General features: G+C 48.8%; 1 protein-coding gene across 1 annotated transcript in view; it reads right to left on the minus strand.

Moving 5' to 3' along the window:
* Positions 1-3,653: 3,653 nt before the first annotated feature.
* Positions 3,654-19,257, minus strand: part of prim2 (DNA primase subunit 2) — a 58,084-nt gene continuing 42,480 nt past the window's right edge. The window contains exons 11-14 of the mRNA XM_084458543.1: positions 15,544-15,670; positions 14,898-14,980; positions 8,764-8,832; positions 3,654-4,047 (exon numbers count right to left, since the gene is read on the minus strand). Of these exons, the coding sequence (XP_084314669.1) occupies positions 3,799-4,047; positions 8,764-8,832; positions 14,898-14,980; positions 15,544-15,670 (528 nt within the window). The 3' untranslated portion in view covers positions 3,654-3,798. The remainder of the gene's footprint in view (positions 4,048-8,763; positions 8,833-14,897; positions 14,981-15,543; positions 15,671-19,257) is intronic.

Raw genomic sequence — 19,257 nt, forward strand, 5'->3', positions numbered from 1 at the left:
GTTCTCCTAGCTTCTCTAGACCTCCATACATCTCCAGGAACAAACCTCTCTGAGAGCCACACATTAGTCAACCCCCTCCCTCTCCCAGCTCACATCTCATTTCTATGCATGAGGTTCCAGGATTTGGAGAGGGAGGCGGTGGTGTGAGATGAATGTAATTCTCAGCATGGTGCACCGGAAGCCCCTATTAATTAGTCAACGGAGGTGGGGGGAGGGTGCTTACAAGCTCTCGCTAACGTTTGGTATCAGGTGAACGGAGCCAGGTTTCAAAGCCAATTCCAATCGCTATGCTACACCGTCTCTTAGATCTCTCTTAGATTCAAACTTCTAATGCATGCCGTTTCTTCAGTACGATTTCCCTTTTATGGGTGCTCTGAAGATATGTAGATCAACTGGTTCTGGAGAACTGGCTGTCGACAGGAACTAGGAGTGGGACTTGTCTTAAAATGGTCATGGCGCTGTGTGGCCATGGAAAGTAAGCCAATACGCACTCAACTCAGTAGATTAAACCGTAGAAAGGATGAGAGTATAGCCATGGCACAGTTCTGTCCTGGCCCCGCAGCGGTGGAATGAACTGCCCACTGACGTCAGGACAGCAGATACTGCCCATACAGACAGGCCCATACAGACAGGCCTTTACAGTCATTATTTCTCTCCTCAGTTCGAGGCGGGCGCAGATATTATTCCCCCGTGGGACGAGAGCATCTGCAAAAAAGTTATGAGATTTCCTTCTTTTCAGGAAGATAAGAGGAACAGTCATCCCTGGAGGCTGGAGTCCATGAAGGCTCACATGGCACAGCTACACCGAGGTGAGCGAGGCAGCTGCTGATGGAGGCGCGTGGGTTTCAACTGGATCTGAGAATTAATCTAAGAAAACCTGTATTTAACATGTTCAGAAGCCCACTCCGCTGCATGGCTGCAGTTCACTCTAGGTTTTCCATCTCAGCCAGTTCGTTGGAACATGGTAAAGTAAAATGGCGGGCAAAATGTTGACAAGTCATAGCATAAAATGGATGTGTATTCATGCAAGGGAATTCACAGTATGTACATTTTAAAATGTGATTCCCACCCTATGTTGTAAAATACCACTTACCGAGCACAAGCATGCATAAAAGAGCCAAATCAAATGCATTTTGGATCAGTACGCCAAGACACACCATAGATCTATGTAGGCCAAGAAGCACCCCCTCATCCATCTCACTTCCCGGAGATGAATGGGATGAAATTACCTCCCCTGTAAGTGGGGGGAGGGACACGGCCCTGGCTTTAAGAGTGTGTACGGCCTCACACTGAAACATTAAATTGCATAATCCATACAAAGCCGCAAGAGAACGGGTCTTATACATGGCTGGTTCTTCTGAGAAGTGGAAGAGACCAAGGTGGCAGTGGGGGGAGGTGTGTACAGTGGTCTCAATGACTGTACATCAATCTGTAAAGGTGAAGAGGCAACTGGCGATGACAACATGCGACAAGCTTGAGAAGGAAAAGGGACAGTGTTATGAAATGATGAAACAGGCAGATCTATGTCTGACAGAAGGCCTAGCTGTGCACTGTTTAAAACCCAGCTGCCTTATTATGTCGTGTAAATCCTCTCACTGTCGAGCTCAGATTCCAAAAGCCAATTTAATTCCAGCTACAGTATCTGGCAGCCAGCGTGCTGGATGCCTCTAGAAAACCAAGTGTTTATGCTGCAGTGTTGGTATGAGTCAGAGATGAACTGTGTGACCTGTGGTGAATGTTGCCAGGTTTTGTTGTGAAGTAGAAACATGTGAGGATTACTGAGTGGCCTTTTAGAGTCAATTTCAATATCCAGATTTTAAAAAACAAACGAATAAAGACTTATCAGATCTAAGTCTAAGGACCTATCTTTATGCAACCGTTCCCAGAAGGGATCAGAAAAAATGTAATTTAGGGCAACAATGTGGGCGGAAAAAAAAGGAAATCTTTCCCCCGGTGGCTTTCAAAGGTTAACAATTATCTGAGAATTGTGAATAGTCTTGGATCAGGCACTTGCGTATTAATAATCAAAACAAACGTGGACAAAAGGATCTGCAAACAAAAAGGGCAAGCCTTCACTGCATCTGCATTAATAGCCCCATTACATGCCTCTGGACGACCAGAGGACCCATTTCAGTTAGGCAAGGCCTCTGTAGCTCTAATTGGATCTAAATTTAGCTGACGGCGCTAGTACAAGGGGACCGGCGAGCACCAAGCCATCAAAGAACTAGCAGGAAAGAGAGAGAGAGAGAGAGAGAGAGAGAGAGAGAGAGAGGGGTGGTGAACATGCTGTGGTTAGTACTGAGAACAATCAGCAAAACCATGGGGCCGGCCTGATAATGAAGACTAGATGGAGGACTGCTTTCCTCCAGCTCTGCACAGCTCTCCAATTACATCATCTTAATTGAGCAAGCATTAATTATGGTTGATTCTAATTAGTTTCAGCCTTAATTACATGACTATACCTCCACCCCACAGTGTATTTCAATAAGATAAACTGATCCAGGATCTCAGCACTGGAACAGAATCTCAGGTGTCTGAGATTACACCATCCAGGAGCAGAGCAAAATAAACCCCTCATCTGGAGGTGATCTTCTGCCAATCACCTTCCTCCTTACCCAAGCCCACTTCACACAATGAGTTAACATTACTAACACAAGCAAAGTACCGCATAAAGCATTATTTTATTTTGGAGACATTCAATGTTACAGACAAACTTTCTCACCATCCTTACAAATAATGAAAGTGTGACAAATTAAGTACTATTCCCAGTGCTAGTGGGGGATATACAGAACCTTTCCCCTTGTAGGCTGACATTCTTTCAACATGTCCCCTATCCCTGATACAGCCCATTCCCAGCAGTCTGCCCAGCACTCATATCCAGAGTTCCCTCTCACATGAATGAGAAACGGGAGTGAGTGCACAAGAAACATCTGCAAAGAAAACATTAAAAGGACACTTTAACTTGAGTGTTCGGACAGCTTGCTTTTTTTTTTGACTGAATAATCCATCTGGAGGAGCGTTATAGGAGAGGTGAGAATGCAAATACCGTCTGACAGGTTGGGCATTGGTTAAGTTCCACCAGGCCTGTTTCCAAGGCGATGACAAGAACGGCGACGGTGTTTACGCTCATTCCTCCAAACAAAAACAAAACATGGCCTCTGGGGCTGCTAAGAAATGTCCTGGTCATAGCCGAGCAAGCAGGCGCGTCTCTGTCAGGGCGCTCAGACTGCTGATAAACAATCTCAGCTCGACGCCGGGTGGTTGAGGGACGAGGACGCAGGGGGGAGGGACGAGGACGCAATGGGGAGGGGTGAACTGAACAAACAGGCTTTCTCATGCATATTAGGTCGACGGCAGAATTAATGGAATTGCGCCAATATCAGTTCCGACGTGCATTCAAACCGGGGGGAGAGAAAAAAACGAAGCCGCGGGAACGGGGGGGAAAAACTAAATGGAAAAAACTGCTCCGTTGTTTGATGTTACGGCGAGGTCTGAACATGACTTTACAACCGCACGACAGCTCAAGGTGAAAAGCCAAGCTCGGCGACACACGCCATTAAACCCGTCAGCCAACAAATCCACAGCAATCCACTCCATTACTTCATGTACGGCAAGAGAGTGAAAAATAGGGGAATACTGGAGTTATGTGCATAATGAGTAAATGTGTATAAATCACTTGCTGTAAAAGCTTGGGTACTCATAATTAATAGGAAAAGGGTTACAGGTAAAACAAGTACTGGGGATGTCTAGTGTAGCTCTCATCTGGACAGAGCCCTGAATGTGAAGACTCTCTCTCTGTCAGGCGTCTTGGAAGAAGGAGTCCAGCTCTTCAGTCATCTCGGGCAGGGCCTGGGAGGTGGAGGCGGAGCTGCTGTTCCCAGGGGTCGGGCGGGGGGTGGCGGGACCCCTGGAGGCTGGGGAGTCCTGAGCTCTCTGTGGCGGGGGCTCCAGCTCTCTCTTCACCTCCTTGCCCCCTCCTCCCAGCAGCTTCTGGCTCTCTGTGAAGTACTGGTTGGGGTGGTTGAGCGAGAAGCCAGCGTCTTCGATCTGCAACCACAACGGGACATAAGAGCGAGTTCGCTCGGAGAACGCACAACAGAGGAGTACGTGTAAGAACTGTACGCTCTGAGAACACTACAGAACATTAAGGAACATAACAAGAACCTTTAGGCCTGATTCAGAGTCGACGTAAACAACGCAAGCTACGTTGTGAACGCAAGCTCCAACGTGACTCCAGAGCTTGCGTTCTGTAGGACGCAACGAGATCTTGCGTGGCCTTGTGAAGCTTGCGTTGCTTGCGCTTATGTAGTTTGCGTCGACTATGAATCCGCCCTTAGGCTCTGAGACATTCTTGAGTTCACAATACAGAACAGAGACATTTAGTTATGAACTAGAAACTAATAATATTCCATACAACAGGACACAGGGGGTGTACATTTTAAAAACAACATAACATGGAGATAGTTATCTCTGAGGAGACACAATTGAACAGAGACAGTTGTGAGAAGAGTCAAGTGCGTGAAAAGAACAGTCAACCATGAAATTGAAATGAAAACAAGATCTTTAAGGCCATGGTGAGGCTCAACAGGGAAGTAGCAGAGAAGCACTCACAGGTAGGTCCAATTTTAAGATGTGTTACTCCAATTTTAAGTGCAATACTTTCTCATAGCGCACGGCCAGACAGACAACAGACGTTTCAGCCACAAAGCCCTTCTACGGGATGGCAAGTTGAAGTCTGATTATGAAAGACTGCCATAGTAGAAATGACTTCACTGACCCCCCCCCCCCCCCCCCCCCTCTCCTTCTTACAGAGGTTAGAGAGTTACAGTAGGCCTGGTTCTATGCGCTGTACATGACGCAAGCCACACTGCTTTTGTGAAATACCTCTGACTGGGTGTGCGTCGCGTGACGACTAACTGAGTTTCTCCTTGGCGCACCTGCGGTGTGCACTTGTGTGGAGGAACCTTTCAGGTTCGATCGCCTCAGCGCTTCAAACCAGCTCGGCATTAGCCGTGTGACAGCGGAGCGGCACTTGGCCTTCTGGCCCAACATAAATGACAAATGCATAAAAACATGAAACCGCCTCAACCGACCGGGTATCAAAAACACATCAACCCGTGGCGATTTCGCTGGAGCGCAATCTCTCTCCCACCCCCACCCCTGCCCTCCCCACCAATCATCTCAGCGGCGCATGGGTCTGCTGGTGCGCTCCTGCGGATGCCATTTCATTACTCTGGCTATTGTTTGATTTATTGCCCTAGTGTAAATATTTCATCACAGAAGTATTACATTTTGACCTTTAATAAATGCTTCCAGGGGTGTGCAGGGGGGGGGGGGCGGCAGCCATCTTTCTGCACCAGGGACCAGCTCTGGTGTTGAGGCAGCTCTAGGACGAACACCTTGCTGGTGGAAGCCGAGCTTGACTTATTAAACTCGCCCCTCGGTGTAAACACCGCCCTCGCACGCGGCATCGGAGCAGCTAGCTGTTCGGTGGCGTAACCGGTAACCGGTAGCGGTGTTTGAGAGAGGCGGTTCATGTGTGTTGGAAGATCAGAGTTCCTGGGTTTGATCCCAGTGTGGGCACGTTGCAGGAGGAAAGAGATACTGGTTTAATTTATCTGGCCAGACTGGGTGAGGTACATCAGGAGGTACATGACGGTGTTATTTGATGCAGGTCGGAAAGCAGCTGGGAGGTACAGCAGAGACTGAGACCAGCGGAAGAGAGGGGGAGAGAAGAGGGGGGTGGGGGGGTGGGGGGGAGAGAAGAGGGGGGTGGGTGGGGGGGAGAGAAGAAGGGGGTGGGTGGGGTGGAGAGGTGAGGGAGGTGAGAGGGGTGGGGGGGTGGAGGGGGAGAGAAGAGGGGGGTGGGGGAGAGAAGAGGGGGGTGGGTGGGGGGGTGGAGGGGGAGAGAAGAGGGGGGTGGGGGGGTGGGGGGGTGAGGGCAGAAAGGGAGGCCGTCCAGACCAGACAAGGGGAGGAGAGGCCGGAGCGCTGGAGACCAAACAGAGCTGTTCTGCTGACTGGGCCAGACTAACAGGTCTTCTTAACTGGACCAGACTAACAGGTCTTCTTTACTGGGCCAGACTAACAGGTCTTCTTAACTGGGCCAGACTAACAGGTCTCTTAACTGGGCCAGACTAACAGGTCTTCTTTACTGGACCAGACTAACAGGTCTTCTTTACTGGGCCAGACTAACGGGTCTTCTTTACTGGGTGTATTAATGTCACACTTTGGCCCGTAGCTCCAGTCAGGACTAAAATATGACTCATGAATTTCATAAATGTGGATTTGATAAAGGAAAGCAGGGAGGGGTTGGGCCCATTCATCTCTCTGAGGCTGCTGGAGCGCGCGGTATATCAGAGCTGCCATCTTATTTATTTCTGGGCAATTATCCGTCCCTGGGACTGTGGCGTGGCGGGCTAGCGGTTGGATCCCACCAGGCCACCGTACCTCCGACCCCCCTCAGGACGCCACCACCAACGCCTTCGGAGCCCACCCGTCACTGTTAATAATAAGTTCTTGATGACTACCATTTGAGCTTATTACAGTGTTAAATGAGAAGCTACGGCCCACCAATATGAATCATAACCTCATTAATTACCAGAGCCATACATCACAACGGAGGAGCCGCGTTGCTAGGGAGACCTTTATGATCTCATACAGAGATATGGATGTTCTGCAGTAAAGAATCTGTAGAAGCGAAGCCAGCCAGACTATTAATACAGGCTATTATCTGATCCAATTAAGGCTGTTCAGAACAGACGGCTACGAACGCTGTGTCCCACCCAAGGGAATGTGTCTGCAGATATTAGTACAATTATTTTATTCATTCTGCAAATTGTGAAAGAAAGTTTACTTTCCCCCGCTGCTATAAATCTCTTATACAGTACATACGGTTGCCTATCATTACATTAGTCATTTAGCTTTTATTCAAAGTGATTTACAATAATAGCATTTAACATATGAAAAGCCATTGTCCTACTACTTGCCAGAACTCACAAGTGCATCTCCTTTATAAAACAAGTGACTAAAGAATATAATCTAGTGCTGAAGGCAAATTGCAAGAATTGCAAGCGGCGTTCAAGAATAGCAGCAATCATTCTTCCTGTCCCCCAATCATTTCTCCAGTCCCACAATCATTGTTCCGGTGAAGCGAATGTAACTACCTTGATATACTGTAGAATAGGACAGAGATATTCATGATGCTGTATGTGTAAGTGTTGGAGTTAGTTAACTCTGTGATAAAAGCTATCATAAACAGGCCTGTCAAACGCTGGGTCAGAACGGTTCACATCATGACAAACTGTGATGTATGAGAAGAAGAGCAAGCATGTGTGTTGAGGGGATTAACACCAGTCTGTGGATGTACTGGTGGTTTATCAGACAGACAGACAGGCAGGCAGGCAGGCAGGCAGACAGACAGAGAGACAGAGAGACAGACAGACAGACAGACAGACAGACAGACAGGCAGACAGACAGGCAGGCAGGCAGACAGACAGACAGACAGACAGAGAGACAGAGAGACAGACAGACAGACAGACAGACAGACAGACAGACAGACAGACAGACAGACAGACAGACAGACAGACAGGCAGGCAGACATGTCAAGGATATTAGTAACAAACTCAGACAGGGTCTGTTCCTCCACACCACAGCCGTGAACATTCTGACAGGCTTACCTTTTATATTTCAAAGACCGCTCCCTCCCTCCGACATCAAATTAAACTGCCACACGGCATATTCTAAGCATGCATTGTGGTGGTGCGTATCTAGCTCTGGTATGAGGTGACGTTCCTGTCACTGCCCCCGTCACCGCCGCTGCTCCCAGGGTGCAGGGGACAGACGGACGGGCGGAAAAAAACTAATCCTGACGGACGTCTCACTCCGGATTAGTGCCGTCTCACCGGGGCGAAGAAACAAAGAACAACAGCATTTCTCCCGCATTACCTGGCCGGGGCTACGATCTGAAAAACTAAACACTGCGGCGACAGAGCGGGGGTCGCCAGCGCACGACCTGAGACCTGTGGGACGCCTGTAGCTCAGTTGGTAGAGCAGGTCGTTCAATGATCGAGGGTCAGCGGTTCGAATCCCAGCTCCGACTGTCCACATGTCGAAGTGTCCTTGAGCAAGACACCTAACCCCAACTTGCTCCCAATGAGCAGGCTAGCACCTTGCATGGCAGCTACCGCCATTGGTGTGTGCGTGTGTGTGTGAATGGGTGAATGAGAGGCCATTGTAAAGCGCTTTGAGTGCCGCTAAGGTGGAGAAGCGCTATATAAGTGCAGTCCATTTACCATTTACCCGCCTACGTTCATTAGTGACTTCCCAGCAGAGATACCCCAGATCACCTGCATGGTCAGAGCAGAGGAGTCTGGGAAATCTGACTGATCCAATAGTAATAAACCACAAGAACATAGTGATAAATAATGTTTGAACGGCTTGTATGAATAGATTCCCTTCTCTCGTACTTTCTTCGAAATAAGTATTGCATATTAATAACCGAGTCTGAAACCGCCGGTCTAAAAGGTGTCCACTAAAAGGTGTTAGATCAACTAAATTATACATTCACACTAAATTAATCTAAAGTGCCATAATAAACCCAGAAGAATTGCGCGTCTGTGACAGCTAATGATGGATGTGATTATAGAAGCGGGGCTCTCAGGAGCCTCCACGTCTGGGCTGCAGGGCTGCCCCATGGGCCGAAACGAGTCCCCACCCACCGCCGCCTAATAACTTCCTGCTCCAAATAAGAGGCGTCCTTACATTGTGTGTCAGCTCGAAGTACTTCTGGCAGGCCAGTTGGTAGTGCATCCCCTTCACCAGCTCCATGATCTGAGAGAGAGAGAGAGAGAGAGAGAGAGAGAGAGAGAGAGAGAGAGAGAGAGAGAGAGAGAGAGAGAGAGAGAGAGAGAGAGAGAGAGAGAGAAAGAGAGAGAGAGAGAGAGAGGAGAGACAGAGAGAGAGAGAGAGAGAGAGAGAGAGAGAGAGAGAGAGAGAGAGAGAGAGAGAGAGAGAGAGGGGTGAACAGAGGTGAGAGACGAGACAAACCACCTGATTTAGAGACCATTAATGTAAATGAAACGTGGATGTTGAACGCTCGGAGATACAATTTGACATTGACCAATAACACTGGCTAACAGCTCTGTGCGGCACAAGAATAATTTTCCCCGTGCAGCGTTTGTGTTACGACCCTGGTGTGTAGCTGTGGCTAATTATGGCGCTACGTCAGGGCCAGGCCATTAAAGTGGAGCTCTATAAGTAGCACACGAGCTACTCGCCACAGATTAGCACTCAACAGACACACAGAGGAGAGACTACTTGTGAAACGTCTTAATATTATACTCCAAACAGCTTACACAGCCCAACTAAATATGTCATTTTGAAAGGAACATTCTGAGGGGCCAAACAATGTGAGGCACAAAATAGTTCTACGCAATCCACAGTGAATTTTCCTGTGGAGTTTTCTAAGCTGTGGAGCCATCGACTAGACCTTTCCGCTGGCCTGCAGTATTCCCCTAGGTCTCTCTACAAACAGTGGTCTGGCGACAGGTGCAGAAATACAATCTCCAGCAACAGCAAGGTGTGATAAAATGGCAATTTTCACTTTTGTCTCACTGCCAATCACAAGCCAGAGTCGGGCAGAATGGCAGACAATGTTGTACGGTGGCCTATGAGGGTCACTACAAATGTCAGGCCAGGCCCTGAAGGCTTTGACAAGCTGTGTTTTGCCATATTGCCACACTGAATTCTGAACTCGGTATCTCACAGACCAACAGCCATTATAGTGTTATCTAACGAAGATGACTCCACACAAGAAAAGTCGTGTTGAAGGGATTAGCATCACATCAATCCATGTTTGACGGCGGCAACATGTCTGACTGCCACACTGTCCCTGTCCAGGCCTGCCATGACGACCACACTGTCCCCTGTCCAGGCTTGCCATGACGGCCACACTGTCCCTGTCCAGGCCTGCCATGACGACCACACTGTCCCCTGTCCAGGCTTGCCATGACGACCACACTGTCCCCTGTCCAGGCTTGCCATGACGGCCACACTGTCCCCCTGTCCAGGCCTGCCATGACGGCCACACTGTCCCCCTGTCCAGGCTCGCCATGACGGCCACACTGTCCCCCTGTCCAGGCCTGCCATGACGGCCACACTGTCCCCCTGTCCAGGCTCGCCATGACGGCCACACTGTCCCCCTGTCCAGGCTTGTCATGACGGCCAGTCTGAGGACGGTCGGGGGAGCTGGTCTCCATGACCCCTGGTAGGTTTGCTTGACCCCCGAGGCACGTGCTGTCAGAGTCGGCGCTAGCGTTAGTAACAGAGCCAGGTTGAGAGGGCTGATGAAACGCATGTTAATGACTCATTGATGAGCTCTCTCTCTCAAGTTCTCTCTCTCCATCTCACACCTCGTAATACTGTTCACTAGACTAACGGCCAACATGGTGATGAATCAGGGGTCGGGGGGATAGGGTTGTGTCCTCTCCTCTTCTCTCCTCTCCCTCCTTTCCTCCCTCTTCCACCAGTAAGTCTGCATGGTGGGGGTGTGCTGGGGGGGACGGGTGTGTGTGTCTGTGGGGAGGGGGGGCGGTGAGGGTGATTCATCTAATTTGATACCAGATGAGCTCCCCTTGGGTTCTGCTGTCCAACTCAATTAGAACCCAGTCCTCCAGTTCCTATAAGTCCTCGATGGCAGGTTACTGGGTCCACGGGCCAATCAATATTTAAAAATAAAGCTCCTTCGCATAAACTCAGAGAGAGAGAGAGAACGCCGGCCTCGGAGGCCTGTGCCAGCCGGCGCGGCGGACAAGCAGAGTTAGACGCCTCAGCGAGCAGCTATAGGGAAGTATCCAAACGGAAAAAGTGTTAACACGACAAGAAAACTGAATTGACCTGAAACGCTCTGATAAACACATCCACAAGACACATGTCCGGACCCTCCACTTATGTTCATGCTGGTCTTTTTGATGGAAAAGGGACATTTTACATGGAGGATCATTTCGGCTGAATACAAGCATGCTCGCCTGCGAGGCGACATGCTGACACTTCTGAATGCGAAAGAAAGAGGTTATTTCAATTTTTCAAAGCCCAGCAGGACGTGGAACAGTTTTGAGCTGTCATCATTGATTCAGTCGAGTTTTACCCTGCTCTGCTTTCACAATGGAACATGGAGGGGAGGTAGAGCACACTGACTGATTGCTTCATTCAAGAGTTTTGAGATTAATATAAAGGCGGAGAGCATTGAAATGTACTATGTGAGAGGTAGATCCCTATGGAGAAGCCACATTGCTAGTGTGTGTGCGTGTGTGTGTGCATGTGTGTGTGTGCATGTGTGTGCGCGCGTCTGCGGTAAATAAAGGTCACTGGCCCCTGAAATGCACAGCAATCCCATTATGGTCATTAGCCCATATTCTCAGGTCTTAGTGGGATAGTTAGTAGATAATTGCCAATCAGACCTCTTCAGAAAGTAAGGACCATAATACCTCTATATTATGCCAAGGCCGTGTGGGTGTCTGTTCTCAATAAGACACTCTCAAGTGAGCTTTACAACCCTTATAAAACAGGAGCCGTGAATTAAATTAAAGTGTGACGGCTCGTAACTCGGTAGGAACATAGCAGGCTAGACCTTACAGCTTCCATTTGAACCTGCGCCATTGAACCCGCGTTAATGTGTTGAGAGAACACATTGAAAGTGCTTTAAAAAGTGCACTTTAAAATATGAAGCAGCTTCCTTGTTAAGACACGGATACGGAGGCGGTCAAAGCTGTAAAGTCACCGGAGGGAGGGAGGGTCGTATACCACCGGAGGGAGGGAGGGTCATATAACCACCACCGGAGGGAGGGAGGGTCGTATACCACCGGGGGGAGGGAGGGTCATATACCACCGGAGGGAGGGAGGGTCGTATACCACGTCTGTGTGGCCTAGAGGCAGTTTCCTGCTGTAGCGTACACATCCTATTCACATACTGCACTGTAGCCACAACCTTCTCTAAGCAGGCATCTCATACCCATCTCACAGAAAAATTAACTGCCCAAGTCATTTTAAAAAAAACAAATTGAATTTCAGCAAAACTGCTTAAATCTGCTTTGAACTGTTAATGGTTACATTTTACACGGTTATAATCCAATTACAGCTTGGTAAGTGTTAAATCAAAAATGCATCGCTTTGCAAAGCGTTTCTGTTGTGGGGGTAAAAAGTGAGTGAATTCCCCTGTTCCCGTACCGTTAATAAATCCATCCACCTTGTGGTGAATGCGCTGCCCGTCTCTTTGTGCTGCGCTCAACACATATTATAAACTCACACTGTGGAGGACAACAGCTCCCATGGTAGCTGTATTGTGGTTAGGGACCAGGGTGATGAAGACAGGACAGGACAGAGCAGAGGACAGCGCTGGGTAGAGGACAGAGCAGAGCCGAGCGGCTACAGCAGTAGAACCAGGCCTTATAGCAGTAGAACCAGGCCTTAGAGCAGTAGAACCAGGCCTTATAGCAGTAGAACCAGGCCTTATAGCAGTAGAACCAGGCCTTATAGCAGTAGAACCAGGCCTTATAGCAGTAGAACCAGGCCTTATAGCAGTAGAACCAGGCCTTATAGCAGTAGAACCAGGCCTTATAGCAGTAGAACCAGGCCTTATAGCAGTAGAACCAGGCCTTATAGCAGTAGAACCAGGCCTTATAGCAGTAGAACCAGGCCTTATAGCAGTAGAACCAGGCCTTATAGCAGTAGAACCAGGCCTTATAGCAGTAGAACCAGGCCTTATAGCAGTAGAACCAGGCCTTATAGCAGTAGAACAAGGCCTTATAGCAGTAGAACCAGGCCTTACAGCAGTAGAACCAGGCCTTATAGCAGTAGAACCAGGCCTTATAGCAGTAGAACCAGGCCTTATAGCAGTAGAACCAGGCCTTATAGCAGTAGAACCAGGCCTTATAGCAGTAGAACCAGGCCTTACAGCAGTAGAACCAGGCCTTATAGCAGTAGAACCAGGCCTTACAGCAGTAGAACCAGGCCTTATAGCAGTAGAACCAGGCCTTACAGCAGTAGAACCAGGCCTTATAGCAGTAGAACCAGGCCTTATAGCAGTAGAACCAGGCCTTATAGCAGTAGAACCAGGCCTTATTGATGGTTCTGCGCTCTGCTCATGCTGCTGTGTGCTGAGGGCACCTGAGAGACCAGTAACATCGGTCCTGCTCTCGGTCAGTGAGACCAGTAACATCAGTCCTGCTCTCGGTCAGTGAGAGACCAGTAACATCGGTCCTGCTCTCGGTCAGTGAGAGACCAGAGAGACGGGTCCTGCCCTGACGCCTGGATTACACTACTTTGTTTTTCAGCGTTTTCCCCAAAAAAAGAAATAGTGGGCATACCAGTTGAGCTGACCTCTGTGTTGACTAAGTCTCAGGCTACATTTACACTAATACGCTTTCGTCTTAAAACGTTTACGTCTAGCGATCATGCGACTCGGGCGTTTTCAAGCCCCTAAAATTGAGACATTTGAAAACTCTACTGTGTCTGTTTCCCTTTGGAAACTCCGGATTGCGTTTTCGTCTGGACGGGCAGAAAGTGACTTTTTAAAACAATGACGCAGACATCCCACATTCCGACTGTTGTGCAGTTAAATTCTGCCTTTTATAATGTGACTACTGCTCCGACTACTCCTTCTTCATCACAAACTTTGATTTTAATCTTGATTAACTTTATTTGTATTTAAACTCTCTATTCCTTGCTGGACATTAACACTCATAATTTTTTTGTTCCATTTATAAATATGTTGTTGTATGGTGTTAATCTAACGTCGGCTTGTGTGTAAAGTTCTCTTGAGATGTGGTTTATTAATTAGCCTACTATACCATGGACTATAGGCTACCACTCCTATCTTTCTGTAGGCCAACAAATTCATTTCTTAAAGTAGGTCATCTGGCAGCCACTGCTAGGTCCTCCAAAGCAACGCTAACATTTCATATCATTACTTGATTACCCACCATCATATACCATTGACTATAACATCACATACAGTGGCACATCAGTTTTGGCCCCACGTCCCCCATAATGAAATAATAACTGTAAGCTGTCTTTGGACAGAAACATTGACTGTGAGATTGAGTGGTGAATAAATACAGCCTGCACATATATAATGCATACGACACATTAAAAAAACATTACATTTGAACTAGAGATGAACAAAGAGTTCAAGTTCAAAGTCAATCCTCCCAGACCATGCAGTTGATCTCAGGGAGACACGTATTTGCGAGAGTGTCATAGGATGCGTTTGTTTATTAGTGTTGACCTTGGCTACTGTATCTGCTCAGGTAAGCAATACAGTGTAACTGCAATTAAGCTAATATCTGGGAAGACACAATCCTAGTTACTGCTATTTCCTACCTACACGCGCATGCCCAGGTCATGTGATATGCATTTTCAGGCATGTTAGTATGGATGGAGATCAGGGGGGAAAACTAACTTTCTGGCTCACGGTGAGTCACCTGCCGAGGGGACTGCAGATTAAAAAATCTACCGGCCAAGTATATATATTTTATTTTACAGCCTTCCGAAATTAGTCGCCAATTGGAAATTTTACCTGCATTTGGCCGGTGGCTGGTGTTAATTTTCAGCCCTGATGGAGATTCTTTCTGAACCGGTGCTAAAACACTTGTGTGGACACAGATAAAAGGTGTAAATGTGGCCCCAGGGTCTGAGGCCTCCCTGCCTGCCTGCCCGTCCGCCTGCCTCCCTGGCTGCCTCCCTGCCTGCCTGCCCGCCTGCCTGCCTGCCCGCCTGCCTGACTGCCTGTCTCACCTGGATGATCCCGTTGGGAGGGACCTTATAGGACTGCCTGCCTGTCTCACCTGGATGATCCCGTTGGGAGGGACCTTATAGGACTGCCTGCCTGCCCGTCTCACCTGGATGATCCCGTTGGGAGGGACCTTGTAGGACTGCAGCAGCTGCTTCAGCAGGTCCGGGTCACTATGGCGGAATGGACAACCTGAAAAGAGCAGATGAAGGGATGAGAGGAAAAACATACACCGTCACGCCTGTACACTCACACACTGAGCAAACACTGCTGAACGCCACACTGTGTTAGACCACTGTCTCTGAGGGGACGTAGTGAGAGCAGCAGGGGAAACGCGCGCTCACGTACGCGTACTGAACAAACGGCTACAAACTCGACAAATATGCTGCCGTGTTAATCTGCTGAGCAGACGGCCTCGGAAGACCAGGACATGAGCAGGGAGCGTGTCGGAGGGGGGGGGAGAGAGAGACATGCAGGCGTACACATGCTGCAGATTATCTGTATGAGGGCACGAACCAGACTTTGGCGTCAGCCATGGGAGGACGCGTTAATGCGCGAGAGCCGCGCTAAATCCGACAGGGCCCTGCATTCGTCACGGCTGAGTTCACGGGACGGATATATGGCGTCGGCGGCGGCTCATAACGCCGTTCGGCACGTCGGCTGCTGTCGAGCTACATTAACTTACGGGGGTGATCATGACGGAGCGATGAGCTGGTGTGCGCGTGCAGCATCTCTCAGCGGCTAAGCAGACTCACCGTGGTGATCGCCCTGGCTGGGAGGGTTGGACAGGATCACCTTCATGCAGCTGTAGGGGGTGTAGTCTGTCCGTTTGCCCTCCTTCCCAAACATGTGGCGGATGCTGTAGGCATAGGCTTTGTCAAACTAGAGAGAGAGAGAGAGAGAGAGAGAGAGAGAGAGAGAGAGAGGAGGTATGTTAGCTAGTAGGAGCGATGGAGGGGAGGAGAAGGGGAAACGAGGGGGGGGTGTAGGGCGGAGGTTTCGGGGTGAGAGAGATGCTGTCGTACATCATGTCGCTGGTGGCGGGGCGTTTTCCTCGGTGAAATATGGAGCTATTAGAGGGACCCGCTGCAGAGGTGCAGCCACACTCCACACTGCTGTGACTGGATTATGGGGGGAATGCAGACCTCGCCGCCCCACCTGCACCTCCAAACCCCGTCTGTCACTTCCCATCAACCTCTTCATTTTCTTACCCCCATCTCCCCACTCTCCTCCTACTCCTCCCCTTCCTCCGAAAGTCTTTCTTCTTCTCATCCTCCGACTCCCGTCTCATTCAACTCCCTCCTCCTGCTCCTCAGCCTTCCGCTTCTCCTCCTCCTCTTCCTCTGTCTCCTAACCTCCCTCTTCTTCCTCCTCCCACTCTTCCTCTTCACCCCTGGCTCATCCGCACCCTTCCCTACTCCTCTTCCTCCTCCCAGCCCTCTCTCCTTCTCTTCATCTACACACAAGACTGCGATCCTCCATTCCTTCTCAGGAAAGAACGCAGACCACTTGAGGCAGAGCTAAGAATCTAAACAGTCAGCCCAGAAAATAACACATATACGAGTAATTACTATGCAGACACCTACGCTGTCCTGATGTGGAATTATTCAGGCGTACCCCCCAGTGCGGCTGATCCAATGGAAACTCAAACACTGCTCTCCGAGAAGCCCTATCCCTCCCGGCAAATTTATGTTATCTGTGGATTCTACAGCTCTCTCCCTCTCTCCCTCTCTCCCTCTCTCTCTCCAGACCTATTGCACACCCGCACTCCTGTCCCGCCCCTGGAATATATGACATGTGCTTAAGAAACCATTACAGTGTTTGCGTTCGATGGGGGTCACTGCATTCAATCTCGGTGGTGAACTCAATTTACCAATCATATGTGCCCCCGCGTAGCCATTCAAAAGGGAAATGCAGCATTCTAGTGATGGTAAAATCAACACGGAGAGCCAGAGGGGAGGGTGGGCGAGACAACATCCATCACCATTGTGCTCATCACAATCTATTAAAACGGCAATAAAACCCCTGAACTTGACAAGGTGACTAGCTGCTCTCTGGCAATAGAAAGGGCAATAAAAACCACTCACCAACCATAGATTAATTATATGGTGGTTCTAAGGATTTAGGGGGCCATTTCCAGTTTAAAGATCTCAGCCTACTGTATTAAAATTCCTCCAGAAGCAATGCTCGGGTGATGAGACATTTATTGCGCAAAAGTGTCATCCTCTACTAATTTAACTGCTGCTCATGCATATTCATGAAGGAGCATAACAACTCTAGAAGTTCAGCTATCATAGCAACACACACGACTGAAAAAAGGAAGCAAAATGGAAAAATGGAAGCAAAGACTAACATACTCCATCACCAATGTTGGTCAAGTAACTTAATAAAAGTAATCAAGTAAAGTTACTGATTACTTTCTCTAAATTGAAATTAGATTACTTGACTAATTACTCTGTGAAAAGTAATCAGATTATTAATTACTTTTGAGTTAGTTTCTAAAACTAGATAATTTCTTACCTGAACCTGTGCAGATCTAGGATCAGTTTTGCATCTTGGATCATAATAGATACTTAAAAATCGTATCCTATAGCAGTACTCTACCAGCACTAACAGTCAGCCACGACTGCAGAGACTGCATATCAACCAAATGAAAGGGAGCAGGCACGTGCCTGTAACTCAAAAGAAATCACATTTTTATTCAAATGAAAGAAGAAAAAAAGTGCCATGTGCCAAAAGTTGAAGTAAGATTGGGAAACCATTGTGAAGAGTTACACAGTGGAGAGGTCAGTGGAGAAGGACCCCAGGGGAGTCTGGAGTCTCCGGTGAAAGATGGGTAGAGACCCCTTCGTCCTTCAAGACACGTAGATATGTGCGTCAGCACCCACGTGTGCGATGGGGGGAAAATAAATATATAGTTGAGTGTTGTCGTCATAGCAGTGATAAGAAAAACCATGTGAGGAGATTACAGAGGCAAGGGATTTGGTACAGAGAGAACAGTTAAGAGTCCAAGGACTGAACCCTGAGGGACACCCAGTGGTTATAGTGCATGCCTTGGACAAACATCCTCTCCGAGTGACCTGGTAGGTTCGACCGGTCAAGTAGGATGCAAACCCGGAGAGTAGCGACTTTACGATGCCCAGCTGGGAGAGGGGAGAGAAGGATACCAGTCTGCAGTTTTAAATGGCGATAGTGGTTGCCTCAGCGGCAGCTAACAGCAATCCTTATGAATAAATGGTAAATGGACTACACTTATATAGCGCTTTTCCACCTTAGCGGCACTCAAAGCGCTTTACAATGGCCTCTCATTCACCCATTCACACACACATGGCGGTAGCTGCCATGCAAGGTGCTAACCTGCTCATTGCTTAGGTGTCTTGCTCAAGGACACTTCAACATGTGGACAGTCGGAGCTGGGATTCGAACCACTGACCCTTCAATCATTGAACGACCCACTCTACCAACTGAGCTACAGCCGCCCCAAGAATAAACAGCAATGAATAAACAGTTAGTGGAGCTTCTATTAAGGACAGCAGAGATAGCAGACCACCCCTACCATGAGAGGAGAGAGGGAGGGTGGATGGTAAATATATGGTAAAAATGGGTTAGACTAATGGACTGCACTTATATAACGCTTTTATCCAAAGTGCTTTACAATTGCCTCTCATTCACCCATTCACACAGGCATTCAAACACGAATGGCTGCAGCTGCCATGCAAGGTGCTAACCTGCTCATTAGAGCACAGCAATTTGGGGTTCATGTTGGAGACCTTAACATGTGGACAGGAGGAGCCGGGATTGGTACCGCCGACCCGACGATCATTGGACGACCCGCTCTACAGCCGCCCCCTATATCTAAGCAGAGAGAGGGAGGAGAGAGGGAGGGCAGAGCAGGAGAGAGCGACATCATTCACTATGGGCTGATAAATCACATTGAGGACAGAGGGGAGAGAGAGCAGAGTAGACCACCTCTACACTGAAGAGGGCAAGAGAGAGAGAGAGAGAGAGAGAGAGAGAGAGAGCAAGAGAGAGAGAGAGAGAGAGAGAGAGAGAGAGAGAGAGAGGGGGGGGGGGGATAGAGCAGAGTAGACCATCTCTACACTGGAGAGAGCAAAAGAGAGAGAGAGAGAAGGGGGGGGGTAGAGCAGAACACCACTACACTGTAGAGAGCAAAAGAGAGGGAGAGAGAGAGAGAGAGAGAGAGAGAGAGAGAGATAGAACACCACTACACTGGAGAGAGAGAGCAGAGGGAGTGTGCAGTAGAGTACACTGAGGTTGTGAAGTGCTCAGGTGGGCTCTCCCCAGTCCTATAGTTCTGTATAAACAGAGCCCCTACGCGTCCACAGCTGCCCGTGTACGTGTCCATTTGGGAGTAGAACCAAGGCTTTAGGGTGGTTTAGGATGGAGAGAAGAGAGAGGGAGGGGAGAAGAAGGTAGAGCAGACCATCTTCCTCTACAGAGGGGAGGGG

This window comes from Borostomias antarcticus (assembly GCF_949987555.1).
Source record: "Borostomias antarcticus genome assembly, chromosome: 25".
Lineage (NCBI taxonomy): Eukaryota > Metazoa > Chordata > Actinopteri > Stomiiformes > Stomiidae > Borostomias > Borostomias antarcticus.